Source organism: Poromitra crassiceps (genome assembly GCF_964638095.1).
Source record: "Poromitra crassiceps genome assembly, chromosome: 16".
Classification (NCBI taxonomy): domain Eukaryota; kingdom Metazoa; phylum Chordata; class Actinopteri; order Beryciformes; family Melamphaidae; genus Poromitra; species Poromitra crassiceps.
The window spans coordinates 32,804,771-32,826,226 of record NC_139645.1 but is presented as its reverse complement, the minus strand read 5'-3'; the positions used below and the strand labels follow the sequence as shown (position 1 = coordinate 32,826,226).

The following is a 21,456-nucleotide window of genomic DNA, read 5'->3' as shown; positions in this document are numbered from 1 at the left end:
ACACACACACACAACATCATGAGCGAATGTCTCCCTGTCATTTTGTCATTTCTCGAGGCCACCGGTGCGGTGCTGACAGGAGGAGGGGCTCAGGGGGGTTGTTTCCTGGTTGAAAAGGGCGTGGCATTTCCTGGTTTGGTTTAGGCTAGTCTGAGTCACAGGAAGCAGGCTGCGGGGATCAGCTCTGCCATTGGCTCCGGCTGGCGATCAGGGAGGCCCGCCCACCCTGAGACCGCCCGCCTGGTTGCCTCAGGAAGCCTGGCTTCTGCAGCATCACTCTTCAAAGAATAAATATAACATTGATTCGCTGCTCTCCACCTAACTACATAACATAACATACATAACTACATAACATAGGTCTGCATTGAAACGTTATATGATGCAAGTGTAAGACAATAGTTTGCACCATTCACTGCTAGAAGTTTGCCGTTTGCATTCTATCGTCGAACTGAAAGCCACCCTCCCATTGGTTGCTTGCTACCAGTGTTGGGCAAGTTACTTTCAAAATGTAATATACTACATATTACTAGTTACTTTCATTTGAAAGTAATAAGTTACTTTACAATATTACTTTCTGTGTAGAGTAACTCGTTACTTATTACACTACTTTTTCATTACTTTGACCAAAACAACAGCAGCAGCAGAATGACATCACTGCCCCGGGACCATCCCGAAAAATTATTTCAACCGCCTTGAAGTCAGTGTAAATCAGTAGCGTAGCCAGACTTGGCTCATTGGGTGTGCCACAGAAAGCCAGGGTATGCCAGGGGGCGGACCATTTGGCGGCCAAAAAAATTTGGGTCTTTTCAAACCAGATTTAGAGGAATATTTGTGTGTTGTTTGCTCCTTTTCACACTCATTATTAGCAGGTAGAAGCAGTCAATTAAATTGTATTTTTTGGCAACATGTAAAACCACTTTGTTTAGTATCTCAAAAAAGTCTCACCTACTTTTTCCAATGAGTGTTTAGTGTGTAGTCGGGAAAGAACGCAAATTTGGTTGGCATAAAGGTTCGTCTACTGCAGAGAGATCTGTAGCGTTCTCAGTGTCCTCTGGCTCTGCACAAACCTCCAGTGTGTTGTTGGCTGCGTTCCCCGCTGTTAACGTCATTGTTTCGGCTGCATCATCTTCTTCATAATCGTCTCTCTTCTCCACTGTACACCACCAATACAGGTGCGGGAAGGGTGCACTACAATCCGCACTTGTTGAGGGGGAGGGTGACAACGAGTCATCTTCTTCCTCGTCGTCAAAGCGACGTTTCTTGCCTTTGCCGAAAAAGCTTAAAAGCGAGCTTTGTTTCATGTCTTCTTGATTTGGGCTGCTGCTGCTGCTACAGCTGTGCGTGCATTTGTTTACTTTACGTGGACGACAGCTTAACTATTCCCATGATGCTCCGGGGCACATAGGTCAGCGGAGCGTGATTTCTATTCGCACATAGGATAAGTTGGACACAGTGCATGACAGCGTTGATGTGTTTTGCAGACAAAACAAAAAACCTTTTTTACCCCATTTTTTTTGGGTGTGCCAGCGGCCTGTCTGGGTGGCATTGGCACACCCTAGCACACCCGTGGCTACGCGCCTGGTGTAAATAATCCAAAATACTAAATTTTATTATTTTCCTTTGTTATTGTCATCTATAGTGGTTATTTGCATGAAAACACAGTTTGTTTAGGAAATGATTGTATCTTTATTTAAATAGGTGCTTTGATTAAAAAGCATTAACTCAATTTGTAACTTGAGTGACTTGACAAAGTAACTGGTATAATATTACTGAAATCCTATAAGTAATAAGTTATATTACTGAGTTACTGCTAAAAGTAATATATTACATGTAATATGTTACTTTTGTAATGAGTTACCCCCAACACTGGTTGCTACAACCTGTCACTCATTCAATTTCAAACCCCCTAGACCCGCCCTCAAACTACAGCTGTGGCTGTTAAAGGGCACAGAGTCATTTTATGCAGAGACTGGAGTGTGAGTTGCTCCTACAGCAGGAAATCAGGTCTGGCATTCCTCTGTGATGACAGGAATGTGCTCGTACATTTTCTCCACCGTGTGTTTGACACAGAGCTGAGAATAGAACACACATGTTTATGATGTGAATTCAGGAGAAGCTGCAGCTTCAAAGTGTGCAGGGCTGTGTGGGATTAAAGACATACGTGCTCTGGTCTGATGCTACATTTACACTTCAAACTTCAAAATGCTATCACAGAGCCAATACGATGTGGCAATGAGTATATGATTTTGGGACTTGGCGGTGCGAAGTAATACAAAAAAATGTACTATGCCAAAAATATTAAAATGTTACTATGCTATTTACCCACAGTCACCAACTACCTTGTACAAGCCAGTCAGATTTTGCTCCAGTGTCTATGTACTGTAGACACTGGAAATGTGGTCTGAAATTGACCAATCAGCGCTAAGAGTAGGCCGGGCCTTTGCCAGCCAATCAGAGCAGTAGCTGGTCTGGTGACCTACCATGATCCCTCAATCAACCTCTAAATGAGTTCTGTGCAGCATTCAATGAAACAGTCATGTGATTTTCAAGAGCATTTAATATATAGCATGACCAGTCTGACTGTGAACACTCCTGACAACATTTAATCTTTTAATCACTGTTAATATTAACTACTACAGGAGTACTACAACAACAACAACAACAACAACAACAACAACCACCACCTTGTTTAATTTTGTCCACAAAAAGACATGTCTAGTCAGTGTGACGCTCATTTCAATCATACAGGTATAGTAAGATCAAAACAAAAACTAGAAACTAATTCGTGACATCTATCAAAAGCATGAGGGGAAACAGCACATAAGGTGAGTGTTTATGTTAAGTTATTTATTTGATTTGATTTCTTAATGGTCAAGCCCAGTGGTTCCCAAACTGCGCTACGCGTACCCCTATAGACCTTATTCACAGCGCGGCCATCTTGGATTACGTCATCGCACAGGGTGGCAAAGTTGCGACAACAACAATGTCTTGTTGCTGTGTGCCCGGGCTGCAACTCTGATAAACGTCGGGAATCTGGCAAATCATTGTCGTTCCATCGTTTCCCAGCTAACGACAAACTCAGGAGACAATGGATTGTGAAAATCCGGAGGGATATTGGACCGAATTTCGAGGTAAAACAAGATTTTGCTTAGCGTTAGCCCCTGTTAGCGTTATCTAGCACCACGTTAGCATTACAGCCTAGCTAGCTTTCAGATTGCATTAATACATGCTATGTAATGTACACGAGCTGAAATATCAACGCACATCTTTGACTTAATATTTAAGAAGCAAAACCCACCAGATTTAACCAAGATTTCAATGTAGTGTAGCAACCATGTAAAGGCTCACATCCCTTGCAACGTCAACGTTACTGTAACTTGTCTTGCTGTCACCCGACCTCAAATGTTCAGGTTTATAAATGCTAATTCAGTAACGTGATGTGGTTATATGCTCAATGGAACACATATTTATTCTGTGTAATGTTCATACAGATTACATCAAACACAAAGGTGTGTTCAAAGCACATCAACCCTGAGTGTTTTGAGGCTGGCCTGGCTGGGAAGACATACCTGGTTCCAGACAGTGTCCCCCAGCTGTTTCCATGGACTAAACCCACCCGTGTCAGGAGATGTATCACCAGAGTGTAGTAAGTGAATATTATATATTATGTATTTTAAGTACTGTGAGCACTAATGAGGGTTTGTTTATATACTCTGTGTGTGTGTGTGTGTGTGTGTGTGTGTAATGTAATGCCTCTTGAACTTGGTAGCCTCTATTCTTTTTTCCTTTCTGTAAGAGAGGAGCTGTGTAGTATTGTGTATTTATCTGTTGTGTTTTATGTGTCTATCTATCAGTAAGGAGCGTGCCGGTGCCCGGTGGAGAGGGATTTCAAACGGGTTTGCTCCAGGCACGCAGACTTTGAGGGTCTTGCCTCTGCACTACGCAAACAGAAGTCCATCCAGACAAGCGACATGAAGAGAGGAATCACGCTTGAGCTGGAGGCAGCAGCGTTGTATTCTGAAGTCACACGAACCATCTCAAAATATTTTGTTCCAGGGACCCCCAGAAGCAAAGATTTGAGTTAAAAATGTTCGCTTCCCAAAAAAAATATTGTAACGTTCCTGGTAACTCATGAGGCAGAGGCTTCTTGCTGGTACAGGGTTCTTTATTATCAGTTAGTTATATTACAACTCTCAGCGGTTGTCACGCTCATAGCTAGCAGCATTCCCTCTAGGCAGTGTCTGGAGACTGACCGCGCATGCTCAGTCTCCCCCCGGAAGTATCCCCAACAGCATAGTGTTCCCCAATAACACTCCCACACATCAGTTCCTATCTGTAGTCGAGACACTACCATTGCTCACCACTGTATGTGTAACACTGATTCGCTACAATATATATATAATCAAAGATTTGCACAACTTTTCAAGATTTTTCAAAAATAGAAGACCAACATGCTCATATCTGCTATTTTTAAAGAGCCAAAGAAACACGTTTGGAGGCATATTAACGGCATCTGTTTTAGTTTTCCCCCGTGTGAGTCTAATCATTGAAATTACACTTTGAATGATAAAGGAAAAAGCACTTTGAAATGTATTGTAATTATTATTTCTGAATTTAATTAAAAACAATCCCTTTGTATAATGTTGTCTTTGTGATTGCAATCCTTCATCTCTTGAGGAAAAAAGTTTAAACACACAAATTTGGTCTTTAAAACTCAGAGTAGCCAATATTCTTTCCATTACACCAGTGGTTCTCAAAGTGGATTCCAGGGACTCTGTGGGTTCCTTTAGGGGGGTCTAAATTGACCCATACAAGTCTAACTGTAACTGAGTTAAGGGGAGACCTTGACATTTTTAAGTTTGAGAAACACTGCATTACACTGTCCTAATCAGGTATCCATGGCACTGATGTGACATGCTATTTCAAAATGCAATATTGTGCTGAATAGTAAACAAGAAATACCCTTGAACTTTGTAAAAACCATGATTAAATTGTGATGTTGACATAATTGTGAAGCCCTATGGGAACCTGAAAGAATGAATGACATGATTTCAAACAAATGTTTATTTATTTTTAATCGGTCAAGAGGCCATGCTTTAGAGAATATTTACCATCCTCCTTTTCAATTAGGTATGGGCAACTCCTGTAGCTGTCCTTATTTGGGCATTTTATTTCAAGAAGGCCATGGCAGGGGTCTGCATTCAGATCTGTGACTCTCCTGTCAGGTGGACATCCTAGATGGGGGGCATTTGTATTCACCACAAACCCACTGGGGAAACTGGTGACGTGTGACTTCAGAATACATCGCTGCTGCCTCCAGCAGCGTGATTCCTCTCTTCATGTCGCTGGACTTCTGTTTGCGTAGTGCAGAGGCAAGACCCTCAAAGTCTGCGCGCCTGGAGCAAACCCGTTTGAAATCCCTCTCCACCTGCACGCTCCTTACTGATAGATAGATAGATAGATAGACACAAAAAACACAACAGATAAATACACAATACTACACAGCTCCTCTTACAGAAAGGAAAAAAGAATAGAGGCTACCAGTCATAGTTCAAGAGGCATTACATCACATCACACACACACACACACACACACACACACACACACACACACACACACACACACACACACACACACACACACACACACACACACACACACACACACACACACACACACACACACACAGAGAGTATATAAACAAACCCTCATTAGTGCTCACAGTACTTAAAATACATATAATATAATATATAATATTCACTTACTACACTATGGTGATACATCTCCTGACACGGGTGGGTTTAGTCCATGGAAACAGCTGGGGGACACTGTCTGGAACCAGGTATGTCTTCCCAGCCAGGCCAGCCTCAAAACACTCAGGGTTGATGTGCTTTGAACACACCTTTGTGTTTGATGTAATCTGTATGAACATTACACAGAATAAATATGTGTTCCATTGAGCATATAACCACATCACGTTACTGAATTAGCATTTATAAACCTGAACATTTGAGGTCGGGTGACAGCAAGACAAGTTACAGTAACGTTGACGTTGCAAGGGATGTGAGTCTTTACATGGTTGCTACACATGAAATCTTGGTTAAATCTGGTGGGTTTTGCTTCTTAAATATTAAGTCAAAGATGTGCGTTGATATTATTATTATATATTTCAGCTCGTGTACATTACATAGCATGTATTAATGCAATCTGAAAGCTAGCTAGGCTGTAATGCTAACGTGGTGCTAGATAACGCTAACAGGGGCTAACGATAAGCAAAATCTTGTTTTACCTGGAAATTCGGTCCAATATCCCTCCGGATTTTCACAATCCATTGTCTCCTGAGTTTGTCGTTAGCTGGGAAACGATGGAACGACAATGATTTGCCAGATTCCCAACGTTTATCAGAGTTGCAGCCCGGGCACACAGCAACAATACATTGTTGTTGTCGCAACTTTGCCACCCTGTGCGATGACGTAATCCAAGATGGCCGCGCTGTGAATAAGGTCTATAGGCAGTGGTTCTCAACCTTTTTGAGCCCCCGAAAAAACTTTAGGCTGGGGTTCGTGACCCCCCTCCCACCACTACCCAACCCAACAACAGCACGCACAAATTCACACACTGATTTCACTCACTCACTGAAGTCGTTTTTTTAATAGTTTATATAGCTTTATATTAATACATTTAATTATCAATGGAGAAAAATTATTTCCTTTTGCTTAGATCATCATGCACAAGCAGAAACCTGAAAGTCCACCTGAAAGCTTAAAACACTTGAATGCTGCCATGTTGATTACAGTCATGTCTACGGACATCACAATAAACGAATCTGCAATAAAATAAAATTCAGTCTGTCAAACTTCAGATTTACCTATGTTGTTTTTATCCTGTTTTACCTCTACTGTATGTGCACTTCCTTATTTTTTCCTAACAATGGTGTTTTTTGTTGTTGCTGTTATTTTTTATTTTGTTTCCTGTCTTTTGCTGTTGTTTTTAACTATTGCAAGTTTTTCTTTATAGGATGCCAATCAACACCAGGCAAAGGGAAAATTAGCCTTCTGGCTAAATCGGGTATATTTACATGACTATGTTGATTAATGTACACTGTCCCTTCACAAATAAAGTGAATTGAATTGAATTGAATTGAATGTCGGGGATGCAGCTCAGAAAACGCTCTGTTCATGTCATCTTATGGGAAGAATTGGATAACAGACAGAACCATTCATGTTCTTGTTGGAATGCCAACATCGAAACTTCTTCTTCTTCTTCTCCTTCCACCCATGCCACCAAATCCCTGATTGTGCATCCCAATAGGGAAAAAGACAATAAAAAAAGAAAGGCTAATATCTGATATATTCTAGCAAAATAAATGCATACATCGTTTTGGGTTATAAGCACGGGGATTTGAGTTTGCTGAGATACATTACTGAGTTCCAGGTGAAGTAGAACTGCTCTTTGGACCCTCTGGGTGTGTATTTCATTTGGATCAAGTTTGAAGTGGAGCATCAGATCACTCGTCCATAGTGAGGAGTTTGCTGGTTTGGAGGATGTCCAGTGCAACAAGATCCTACAGCCAAGCAGAGTCATGAAGGTCATCATGTGCTCATGCTTATTAATAATCTGTTGGTCAGTTGGTCAGTTGATGCAATGCCAAAGAGTGCTGAACAGACATTAGGTTGTAAATGTAGGCCTCTGAGGAGGTCTTAAGCAGTAGGATCTTGCTGGTTGTGGCTTATAGAGCTCAACAGTCACATGACTTTCCATGACGTGTCTTGCCCTGGAAGAGAGTTCCCCATTAATTTTCTCCATAGACATTTCGGAAAATGCTTATGAGTTTTAAGGCTGGAACCAACAGATTGACCTTGAACTTTGACATTTGACCACCAAAATCCTTGCGTCCAATTTGACATTGGAGCCAAATTGGAACAAATTCCGTCAAGCCGTTCCTGAGATATCATGGTAACAAACTTGGGAATGGCATTCGTGAGGTCACAGTGACCCTGAACTTTGACCTTTGACCACCAAAATCGAATCGGTTCATCCTTGAGTCCAAGTCCACGTTTGAGACAAATTTGATGAAATTCCGTCAAGGGGTTCCTCAGATATCGTGTTAACGAACATCAGATGGACGGACGGGCACACGGACAAGCCAAATCCATAATGCGTCAAGCCTGGCTATCGCCGGCGGAGGCATAAGAAAGGCTCCATCCTGCTCGTCTGGCGTAATCCAAGTCTCCAGAACCCCTTAGATGCCAAGTTGTCATGTGTTTAGCTGAAAACGGAGAATTTAGAATTTAATTTAATTGAATTGAATATAACTTTATTGTCCTTAAGGTAGAACATTGTCTTTGGCTCACCAAACACAAAAAATAACAACACAAGAGGCCAGAAGGTAATTAGTGAGACAAAAAATATAAACAGGCACAGGGTTTCCATGATCATGATCAAAGTTTCCATGATCATGTATGGATTTCAAATAATTTCAAAAAGTCATGGTTCTCAGTAATGGCGGTCCAGTCAGGAAGTCTATCTTCCTATCAGGAAGTCTAAAAAAAAAAGAAAAAAGAAGAAGGTCCCGGGTTCGAACCCCAGTCCGTCCCAGGTCCTTTCTGTGTGGAGTTTGCATATTCTGGGTGCTCCGGTTTCCTCCCACCATCAAAGACATGTATGTTAGGGTTAATACTCCTGTCAGTGGCCCCTGACCAAGACACTTGCAAAAGAACTGGAGTTGCTCCCCGGGTGCTGCACTGCGGCTGCCCACTGCTCCTAGTTCTAGGAAGGTTCCTAGTAGAGGATGGGTCAAATGCAGAGGATGAATTTCCCCATGGGGATAAATAAAGGATAACTTAACTTAACTTAACTTCTGCATGCTTACAGTAGCTTGATGTCTCACACCATCCTGCCATCTCTCACACATGCCCTCTCATAACTCTTGCTGTCATTTCCCGGCTCGTCGATCGAGATATCAGCTGCTCACATCAGCTGGTCACATAGCACAGCGACACACCTCCATTGTTAGCCAATCATCTTGCTGCTTCTTAATATGTTTCTCAGTCCACTTTAGTCCATTCATGCTGCCGTTATCACATCCCCCCCCCCCCCACACACACACACACACACACACACACACACACACCATTAACTGCCCCACTACTGTACTTAATACTTCGCTTGTCTCTCGTGATTGAAATGATGATTGTCCATCATTCCTGGGAAAACATACATGTACTTTTTGCAGATTGGCATTTGGGTCTTTTGGCAGTTATTAATATGAATATATGAATTCATATATTCATATGAATATGTTAATGTGTGGTGATGTGATGAGAGCAGTGCTACTGAATGTCCTGACATGGACACATGACTGACCAGGCTCCTATTCTTAGAAGTTCTTAGAACAGCCAGGCGTTAACTGGTCCCGACCGGCTCACACACACACACACACACACACACACACACACACACACACACACACACACACACACACACACACACACACACCTACTCTACACACACACACACACACACACACACACACACACACACACACACACACACACACACACACACACCTACTCTACACACACACACACACACACACACACACACACACACACACACACACTGTTGGTAATGTGACTGGATGTGTTCTGGACTCTCATTGAGTACATTCATAGGGGAGGGAGATAGCGTGTGTGTTTGTGTGTGTGAGCTGAGCACATATCTAGACTGACTTACATTCAGAGCGCTAAACTAAAAACAGTTTAGTCGGCCTGGCAGGGGTCCAGAACAACCAGTTAATCTGTCACCTGATTGGCTGTTCCAGCAGCCAAACACTCCCACCAGGAACATGTCTGTTTTTTTGTTTGTTTTGTTTGTTTTTTTACAAAAATCACTTCATAGTAAATCGACTTCCAATGCTAATTCCCTTTGCTTAGGCCAAGGGTTCTTAAAGTGGGGTCCACGGAACCCCGTCAAATAAATTATTTGTATTTTTTATTTATTAATATTTTTTGGGGTGCTGTATCCACTAGCGATTTGACCGGGGCTAGTGAAGATGTGTATCATGAGACTAGAAGCCCTAAGGCATCCATTGTAGCAACTATATCATGCTAGCAGCTAGCTTGTCGGGAAGGGCGCTACAGTAAATTACGCTCCAAATTCAGGCTAAAGTACTCGAGGGGGAAAAACCGGCATGGCCATTTTCAAAGGGGTGACTTGACCTCTGACCTCAAGATATGTGAATGAGAATGGCTTCTATGGGGCGCACACGTCTCCCCTTCACAGACATGCCCACTTCATGCTAATCAGTCATTTTAAAATGTCAGGCCTAATTACTATCAGATTGTGATAGAGGTCGACCGATTAATCGGCCGGCCGATTAATTGGGGCCGATTATTGGCATTTTTAATTAATCGACATCGGCCTGCAAAAAAAAAAAAAAAAAAAAAAAAAAAAAAAATTGGCAGGCCAGGCCAGGCCACCGGGCATTTGCCCGACGTGCCCGATTATGCAGTCCGCCACTGAATGTGAGTCTTCTCATGCACCCATGAGCCTACTGTAACGTTACGTTTCCTCAGTCACCACCATCTTCTGCAAACACACTTCTCCCATCAAATGACAGCAAATCTAAACAGTTACATTATTATTATTATTATTATTGTTAATGTATAGAACAGTGCATGAATGAGTTCTCTGACATATTGCCCTCTCGCTATAGCCTACCAGTCACTACTGAAATCTATACCGCATAACCCAATGTGTTTTTCTATTTAATAAAAAGAATAATCAAAAACATGTTACTGTACTGGCTAAGATAACATCTTATATTAGATGTAGGCCTACAGTATAATGTTATATTCGATTTTCAATGTGCATGAATGGATAATGGAAATCTAGGCTACTAGATTAAAAAAAAAAAAAATACCAACAGAAGAATATTGCACATTTTTTGGGGGCGCTACCCACACGTTTAGCTGTGTGTTTCTCATTCCACGAATGCACAATCCTTACAAGTTGTACCCCGTTGTAAAGGTGATTAATCAGGCTTTCCAACTATATAAAATACAATACCAATTGGTATTATTAAAGGGGAGAAATAATCGAGCAAAATAACGTTTCCAAACTTTTTTTGAGGAGTTTATTTTAATCGTATTTTATTATAGTGACGTGGCCTATCTGAGAGAGACACTAACTATTGTCTATTGACATCCAGACTGATTATCTACTGATCCATCTGTATCAGTAGTGTCTTTGTGTCATTTAGATTAGAAGTCTTTGATCCTGGTCAAGGTTAGACCGTTGGCCCTATAACTGATCAGTTAATGGTTACTGGGCTTGTTTACAGAAATCATCCATTAGTGTTGTAACTTTCCTTGAATTATTATCATCTTCTTTTATACCGAAGAGTTCAACTGAGACCAGGCTTCCTAAGTTCTCTCATCGTAAACACATGTCTCCTCGTTGGAGTCAACTGTCAGCTGTTAGTCCGACACATCATCAAAACACAACTCATCTCATACAGGTCTGTACGGTCACACCATATCACCTGCAGCAGGGATGAACCATGATATCACCTGCAGCAGGGATGCACCATGATATCACCTGCAGCAGGGATGTACCATGATATCACCTGCAGCAGGGATGTACCATGATGTCACCTGCAGCAGGGATGCACCATGATATCACCTGCAGCAGGGATGTACCATGATATCACCTGCAGCAGGGATGCACCATGATATCACCTGCAGCAGGGACGCACCATGATATCACCTGCAGCAGGGATGTACCATGATGTCACCTGCAGCAGGGATGTACCATGATATCACCTGCAGCAGGGATGCACCATGATATCACCTGCAGCAGGGATGCACCATGATGTCACCTGCAGCAGGGATGCACCATGATATCACCTGCAGCAGGGATGCACCATGATATCACCTGCAGCAGGGACGCACCATGATATCACCTGCAGCAGGAACGTACCATGATGTCACCTGCAGCAGGGATGAACCATGATATCACCTGCAGCAGGGATGTACCATGATGTCACCTGCAGCAGGGATGTACCATGTCACCTGCAGCAGGGATGTACCATGTCACCTGCAGCAGGGATGTACCATGTCACCTGCAGCAGGGATGTACCATGATATCACCTGCAGCAGGGATGAACCATGTTGTCACCTGCAGCAGGGATGTACCATGTTGTCACCTGCAGCAGGGATGTACCATGATGTCACCTGCAGCAGGGATGTACCATGTCACCTGCAGCAGGGATGTACCATGTCACCTGCAGCAGGGATGTACCATGTCACCTGCAGCAGGGATGTACCATGATGTCACCTGCAGCAGGGATGCACCATGTTGTCACCTGCAGCAGGGATGTACCATGATGTCACCTGCAGCAGGGATGTACCATGATGTCACCTGCAGCAGGGATGCACCATGTTGTCACCTGCAGCAGGGATGTACCATGTTGTCACCTGCAGCAGGGATGTACCATGATGTCACCTGCAGCAGGGATGTACCATGATGTCACCTGCAGCAGGGATGTACCATGTTGTCACCTGCAGCAGGGATGCACCATGATGTCACCTGCAGCAGGGATGCACCATGTTGTCACCTGCAGCAGGGATGTACCATGATGTCACCTGCAGCAGGGATGTACCATGATGTCACCTGCAGCAGGGATGTACCATGATGTCACCTGCAGCAGGGATGCACCATGTTGTCACCTGCAGCAGGGATGTACCATGATGTCACCTGCAGCAGGGATGATCCATGATGTCACCTGCAGCAGGGATGAACCATGATATCACCTGCAGCAGGGATGATCCATGATGTCACCTGCAGCAGGGATGAACCATGATATCACCTGCAGCAGGGATGATCCATGATGTCACCTGCAGCAGGGATGAACCATGATATCACCTGCAGCAGGGATGATCCATGATGTCACCTGCCGCAGGGATGAACCATGATATCACCTGCAGCAGGGATGATCCATGATGTCACCTGCAGCAGGGACGCACCATGATATCACCTGCAGCAGGGATGATCCATGATGTCACCTGCAGCAGGGACGCACCATGATATCACCTGCAGCAGGGATGATCCATGATATCACCTGCAGCAGGGACGCACCATGATATCACCTGCAGCAGGGATGAACCATGATATCACCTGCAGCAGGGACGTACCATGATATCACCTGCAGCAGGGATGAACCATGATGTCACCTGCAGCAGGGACGCACCCTGATATCACCTGCAGCAGGGATGTACCATATCACCTGCAGCAGGGACGCACCCTGATATCACCTGCAGCAGAGACGTACCATGATATCACCTGCAGCAGGGACGTACCATGATATCACCTGCAGCAGGGACGCACCCTGATATCACCTGCAGCAGGGACGTACCATGATATCACCTGCAGCAGGGACGCAACATGATATCACCTGCAGCAGGGACGTACCATGATATCACCTGCAGCAGGGACGCACCCTGATATCACCTGCAGCAGGGATGAACCATGATGTCACCTGCAGCAAGGACGAACCATGATATCACCTGCAGCAGGGATGTACCATGATATCACCTGCAGCAGGGATGATCCATGATGTCACCTGCAGCAGGGATGAACCATGATATCACCTGCAGCAGGGATGTACCATGATATCACCTGCAGCAGGGATGAACCATGATATCACCTGCAGCAGGGATGTACCATGATATCACCTGCAGCAGGGATGTACCATGATATCACCTGCAGCAGGGATGTACCATGATATCACCTGCAGCAGGGATGCACCATGATATCACCTGCAGCAGGGATGTACCATGATATCACCTGCAGCAGGGATGAACCATGATATCACCTGCAGCAGGGATGTACCATGATATCACCTGCAGCAGGGATGTACCATGATATCACCTGCAGCAGGGATGAACCATGATATCACCTGCAGCAGGGATGCACCATGGTATCACCTGCAGCAGGGATGTACCATGATGTCACCTGCAGCAGGGATGCACCATGATGTCACCTGCAGCAGGAACGTACCATGATGTCACCTGCAGCAGGGATGTACCATGATGTCACCTGCAGCAGGGACGTACCATGATGTCACCTGCAGCAGGGATGAACCATGATGTCACCTGCAGCAGGGATGTACCATGTACCATGATGTCACCTGCAGCAGGGATGTACCATGATGTCACCTGCAGCAGGGACGTACCATGATGTCACCTGCAGCAGGGATGTACCAATATGTCACCTGCAGCAGGGACGCACCCTGATATCACCTGCAGCAGGGATGTACCATGATGTCACCTGCAGCAGGGACGTACCATGATGTCACCTGCAGCAGGGATGAACCATGATGTCACCTGCAGCAGGGATGTACCATGTACCATGATGTCACCTGCAGCAGGGATGTACCATGATGTCACCTGCAGCAGCGATGTACCATGATGTCACCTGCAGCAGCGATGTACCATGATGTCACCTGCAGCAGGGATGTACCATGATGTCACCTGCAGCAGGGATGCACCATGATATCACCTGCAGCAGGGATGTACCATGATGTCACCTGCAGCAGGGATGTACCATGATGTCACCTGCAGCAGCGATGTACCATGATGTCACCTGCAGCAGGGACGAACCATGATGTCACCTGCAGCAGGGATGTACCATGATGTCACCTGGTGATGTTAAAGTCAGGGCAGTGCTGTAATATGTCTCCTCCATCGGGAATCGAACCAACAGTCTACCTGTCAGACAGAGACAATGACACAGCCGCTCAGACGACTGAGCTATGAGCTGTTGGGAGTTAAGCTTCTGATTTCTACACACTGTATTGACACTGACAATAACACAGAGCATAAAGAGTGAGACAGGTGAGATTTGTTCCAGTGAGTTTAGCTAGACTGACTAGTCTCCTTCATCCGCTTATTTCTATCAGTGTTCAAACAACTGGTGATGATAAAGAAGGATCACTGCTGCAGCTTATAATGTGAGTACTTTTTAAGAAATTGCCTGAGGCTGGGATTGAACCAAAAACCTTTGCAACATTCACATGTTTATCTGAGTGAGCTATAATCCACTTTCTCTTAAGCTCTTATCAAATTTAGTCAAGCTCATCCTGATTTTATTTAGTCAAGTTTTCATCGATTAAGTGTCTAAGTATTTTCATCTCATCTTAGTCAAAGAAAACCGTAACTATTCATTAGAATTTCCAAACTTATTGTAAAGATATATTAATCTGCTATTCTGGAATTGTTTTAAAGGGGCCATATTATGCATTTCTTAATTTTGTATCATATATATGTTGTTACAATCTTGGATGGTCATATTAAACATGGGCTAAGCTTCAAATAAATATGTGAAAGTGTTTTAATGTTACCCCCATGAACCACCCCTCGCGCCTATGAACTCTCGTAGACGAGATGACATGGATTTATGGCGATTTTGTGCGAGAACCATAATTTTTGTGACGTCAGTAAGGACTTGTTACCCTGGCAACAAAGCGTTGCCGCCGGCCGGCGCGCAGCGCGCGCACGCTAGCTCCCACCCTTCCCCTCTCTTCCCTGTTCTAACCCGCGTCACCACTCACCAGGCTCTCTCTAGCCTGGCTGTCTGGGACGTAGTCTCATGGAATAACGGATTCCAGACCGCAAAAACAAGGAGACGACATGGAAGTGAGCCAGGATGTAGGACTGAAGTGGTAAGTTCTGAAAATATGTGTCTCATTCCAGCATCGGTCCAATGTGCTGCTAGGAAGCGCTAACGTTACTTACCGGCTGGGTAACGTTAGCACTAGCAATGTTAGCCTAGCAGCACAGCTGCCTTATAGACATATGAACAACCGATGAATGACGAAAGGCACATATTTTCAGAACTTGTAACGTTAGTCCAACTTGCTGACTTCTCCAAGTCCTCATTTTGGTTTGGTCCGTGTAGCCTTTGCTAGGAGAGGCACACTATAGTCACAAGCATTTGGGAAGTTAGCTAACTAGCTACATTAGCTAGTGTGAAGCTCCCCGGGCAGGGTGTAACGTTATGGCAGGCCGTGGTAATAGAATCCCTGCTTGGCCAGCCACCGAAGGAAATCTCCGGGTGCAGCCCGGGCCTAGCGGAGCTGTAGATAGCTAGGGGGATGTTGATAAATCAATTGATAGCTTGCTTTATGTCCAAGTCACGTTTTTCACCGATGGTCAAATTCGTTTTGACAATCCGTTGCTCGTTGATATAATTGTTTTACAACTACCAAATTTATTAGCCATAGCAGAGATCGCCTGTCTGTTTCTGTTATGCATGACTATCTATCTATCTATCTTATCTATCTTATCTAGATAGATAGATAGATAGATAGTGAGACAGACAGACAGACAGACAGTCTCGCTTCTACAGCGCTATAGCTCTCTGGGCAGAAGTTTGCAAACGCAAAAACTCCTCGCGCTGCCCACCTGGAGTATTTTCCGGAGGGTGGGGGTTCAGGGACAGGACCTAAAAACAGAGCGTTTCAGACAGAGGGTGAACTGAAGGGGGCAGTGAGAGCCAGTACAAGATAAACTGAGTTTTTTAAACTATGACTGATGCAATAAGTTACTCTAGTGGAGGCCAACAATAAAATAATAATACATTATATTAGCAAAATATGGGCCCTTTAAGGTTTGAATGTGCAATACAGACACAGATCTTTAACTTCTTCTTCTCTTCTGATTGGATCTCTTCCCAATTCGTCCCTCCCTAACATTTAGTCTAGTTTTCACCAGTGAAAATAGGTAGTCGACTAACATTTTTCCTCATACGGTAGTTTTCGTCGACGAAATCAACACTGCTATGGATGCATATCTCCACCTAGTGGTGCACTCCTCTTCCAAACTCACACACACTTTTCCACAACTACACCATGTATCTGAAACAATGTTTACTTACTGTCAATCTCATCAAAGTTTCTGAAGACCATCTCCACCTGATCCCACTCCATAAAGCTGCATTTCCCAATGAAGGGCTGGGCAAACACCACATACTGATATATATTTCAATTCAAATGCATGTCACTCTTGTGTTAGAATGAGTAAATGGGCATTGACACTGTTTTTATATAACCCTTGATCAATTCTCATTCATCTTTTACCTTTTCTTTTTTATTTGTCTGTAGGCTACATACGTGCACTGCCAAGAGTAGCGGCAGCATTATAAATCAGAGACCAGACTATATCAAAAACATAAACACACACAGTCTTTCATGCATGCTAGCAAGCGAAACTGCTGTCTGTCTGACCACAGACTGTAGAAATAGACGCAGGATAGCCAAGCGAATGTGATTGGATGAACGTTTGACGCTAGGCCAATCACAGGCAGAGAGGGTGCCTCCAGCCTTCGCCATCATCCGGAAAAAAATATGGCCTACAGTATGGGGAGGAGCTACAGTGCAGTCGTTCCAGTGGACTCAGTCCTGACTCAGCCATTTCTTTGTCCATAATGTGAACGTGCCAAATGAACTCTGACCCCTCTAAAACAAAGCACCACCCCAGGAGATGGTTAGTGGTTTGTTTGTGCTGGCTTGACTTGACTTCATTAATTCATGCTTGCAGTAAAGTGTCCTGAAAACGACGCAGAATACAAAACCACTAAAATCATCATATTCATAAACATAAAGAGAGCACATTTGTACACATGAAACAAGACAAAGTACAAAAATAAAGCGCGTAGCGTGGAGACTCTGGAGATGATGCGCCATGGCTGCAGTTATGGTAATCGCCCGCTCCGCAGCCTCCCAAAATTGTGACTGACAGACAGACAGAGAGACACACACCGCCCACCCACTTAGGCGCCATCATGCAACTGTGCGCCATCGGCTTATATTACATCACAGTTGCTCGAGTGACATCACTGATGACATCATAATCGGGACTGACACCGCCACAGACACCGCCACCGTGACCGCACCACTTAGCCAATTTTAACAAAGATGTCTGCAATTCTCAACCTAAGTGACAAATTGGAGACAAAATCAGAGAAGACTACCAGACTACCAGTGAAAGGTGTTCAAACTGGGTTAAAATGAGTGAGACTGTGTGGGACTCACAGATACAGACGGTGGAGAGCAGTCTGGTGGCCATGTATGGAGGCACGCAGTTCTGGAAGGCCGGCTGCAGGACGTAGTTGGAGAAGGTGAGGGCGATGACGGCCAGCGTGGTGGGATACATGATGAGGACAGCACTCCATAGCAGCAGGAAACTACAGGGACAAGACACCAAGGGTTAATATGTGACAAATTATTAGCACTTTAATGACACATCCACATGAAGCTGACAATTCAAACACATTAAAGGGGCACTCCACCGAAAAACTATACTGATTTATTTGCACATGATCTCTCACACATCTCTCTGACCGTGTGGGCGTGGCCCCTGAGAGAGTCTGGCACTGTGGGTGTGGCCCCTGAGAGAGCCTGTCACTGTGGGTGTGGCCCCTGAGAGAGCCTAGCACTGTGGGCGTGGCCCCTGAGAGAGTCTGGCATTGTGGGTGTGGCCCCTGAGAGAGTCTGGCACTGTGGGCGTGGCCCCTGAGAGAGCCTGGCACTGTGGGCGTGGCCCCTGCTGTCCGCGGTCGGTCTCCTACTATTCAGAACAAGTGGAAGCTGTTCGAAAAATGGTGCCTGAAAGAGGACCACATTCCTTATCTGTGTCAATGGAATGGAAGCCATTGTGGTCGTTTTACAGGACTTAATTTAGAAGAACCGGACGGACAAACCAGTCTCACATGACACCCATAGCCACAGCCACACATACACACTCATGCTGACGGTGGCCGGTGAAATAGTCTCTGCATTTATCCCATCCAAGTTTGTCTTTCCTCTTGGGGGCAGCGATGAGCAGTGTCCAGCTTTCTAGTGTACAGCGCCTGAAGACCAACTTCTGTTGTAGTCGTCGCTGGTCAGATGACGATCTTCTGCATGTTTTTAGTGTGGGTCCATACCGATGTTGTATAGAGGAACCCCAGGGGAGCACAGGGAGAACATGCAAACTCCCCACAGAAAGGCCCTTTTCACAAGATACCTCAGCTGGGCACTATAGGCCCTGAGGGCATGCGGTAAAGGGGGCATGCCCTGGGGGCCACAGCATCCTAGGTGGGAATCGAACCCAGGTTCCTTCTTGCTCTGAGGCGACAGCGCCACCGTGCCCCTAGCGATATTACTGTATTGTGTCATTTCATGTTACAATCATTGAAATTACCTAGTCCTGGATGCCATTTTTGCTGTGTTGCTGTTTGCTGTTGGCTGACTGGCTGCTACAACTTCATTGATGATCTAAGACTTCCGTGGTTGTTTGATTGTGGTCCGAACATCATTTCAGACAAACACTTCACTTCACCACCAGAAGAGGAGAGGAGACATGAGAAGACAAGAACATCCTGGATCTCGGCGTGTCTCACCGCAAAACATTTACAATGAGCTGAAAACAGTCGCTCACTTGTAGCCAAAAAAGGCTCCAGTCAATAGCCGCAATTACTAGCCAAGTAGCCAGAACTACAGCCAGGAGCTTTTGGCCCAGCTTTAGGTTTCTCTCTGCCTGTGGCGACTCGGGCTGATTCAAAAGTTAAATCAACTAGATGGATGTTAAGACGACGATATCAACTGTGTTCAAAGCAGGACTGCTCTCTTCACTTTGCTTGGTTTGACGTGAAAGGCTCTGATTAGGCTCTTTGGCGTTTTGATGCACAAATGTTTGCTCTTTCCGTTTCCCCTCCGTTTGTGCAAATGAATGAATGAAAGGAGACAGAAGAAGTGAAAGGAGTGATCCGTCCCCACAGCAGAGGAGGGCCTCTTTGACTCTCAGACTAACAGTGCTGCTCCAGGGTCACTTTACATATCACATGACCACATGAGCTTCACAACACATTCACAGCTGATTGGTTCCAGATGAAGAGTCCGGCTAAACTGAACCATTCTCCCTGCATACATCTGTATCTCGACTGCTGTATAACAAGGTCCACACCAAGAGGTGAGAACCTGAGATTCATAAGCCCAGAAGGTCCCACAGAGGACCATGGAAATGACGTAAAATTGAAGTGACGAGGTTTTCACATGACAACAGTGTAACATGTTGTCTCATGTTGTTATGAACATACTGTATATTGTGTTAAAGACAGACCAGCATCCAAAACTGTACACCACCAGATAGGGGTGTCAAAAATAATCGATTATAAGATGCATCGCGATGCGGACGTGCACGATTCTGCATCGATTCACAAATGTCAAAAATCTAAAATGTAAAAAAAATAAAAAATAATAATAATCAAATAAAATATAATGGAAGTACATGCAGTTGTTTATTTTAATTATGGATCATAATACAATGCAATTCCAAATGCACTTTTATTTTAAAAGTAGGCACACAGTGAGAAAAAATAAAGTGAGAAAAAATAAATCATGTATTGGGGAAAAAAAGTGATGCATCGATTTAAGATGCATCGAGATGCATCAAGATGCATCAATAATCGTAATCGAATCGAATCGTAGCCCTCTGAATCGTAATCGAATCGAATCGTGAGGCCAGTGAAGATTCACAGCCCTACCACCAGACGTGTTGAAATATGACAACTACTCACCCCACCAGCCCTCCAAAGATCTCCGTCACGTAGGAGTAGTCTCCTCCAGACTTGGGGATGGTGACGCCCAGCTCGGCGTAGCACATGGACCCCAGGGCGCAGATGCCCCCTCCCAGCACCCACACGATGAGCGACAGCCCCACCGAGCCCGCATGTTCTAGCACCCCTTTGGGAGAGATGAAGATCCCAGAGCCGATGATGTTCCCTGGAGAAGGTAGGGGAGAGAGGGTGTGGAGGTTGTAAAGGTTAGGCGTAGTTTAACACACAGGATGATCAAAATGTGTGCCTAAAACTTCTCTGACTTTATGTTACACCCAAATCATTGACGTACAGTTCAAGCGATTTCTTGATCCTGAAAACACATAATATGCTACATCTGTACGTCAAATTTCACCCAAATACATGTACACATTTATTCTTTAAATATCCTGCTGAAAGACATAAGGTAATAAGACAAAAAACACAGACTCAAAGAAGCTTCTGAAGGCATCCCAGCTCTTAAAATAAAACCAGGAGGGATTCGCTGATTCAACTCCATTTTGTTTCAACTACTGACTGTCCAAAAACCACCTTATCATTACCATCAAGTCTCCTGCCTCAGCTGCTTTTAGGGTGTGTTTTGGTCTTCAACCTACAATTACGTGTTACGTTTTAAGCATCTAACTGACAGGCTTAACCAGAATGAGGCACCAATAGTAAGATACAGGGCTGACAGCACCCAGACAAGAGAACAGATCTTCCTGTAACCTTAAATGATCTTGGATGAGAGAAGTGAAGGGAAGACATAAGAACGGGTCAGAAGTAGCTGCTAAACCATCCGGTCACGTGATCTCACAT

The 21,456-nt window shown here is 44.5% G+C and overlaps 1 protein-coding gene across 1 annotated transcript in view; it reads right to left on the bottom strand.

Annotated features, from left to right (window-relative positions):
* The window catches only part of LOC310791597 (asc-type amino acid transporter 1-like), a gene marked incomplete at both ends in the record, with an annotated part of 91,826 nt that overhangs the window by 10,184 nt on the left and 60,186 nt on the right, over positions 1 to 21,456 (bottom strand). Inside the window, 2 exons of the mRNA XM_083653263.1 lie at positions 18,095 to 18,246; positions 20,620 to 20,824. Coding sequence (XP_083509389.1) covers positions 18,095 to 18,246; positions 20,620 to 20,824 — 357 coding nt within the window. The remainder of the gene's footprint in view (positions 1 to 18,094; positions 18,247 to 20,619; positions 20,825 to 21,456) is intronic.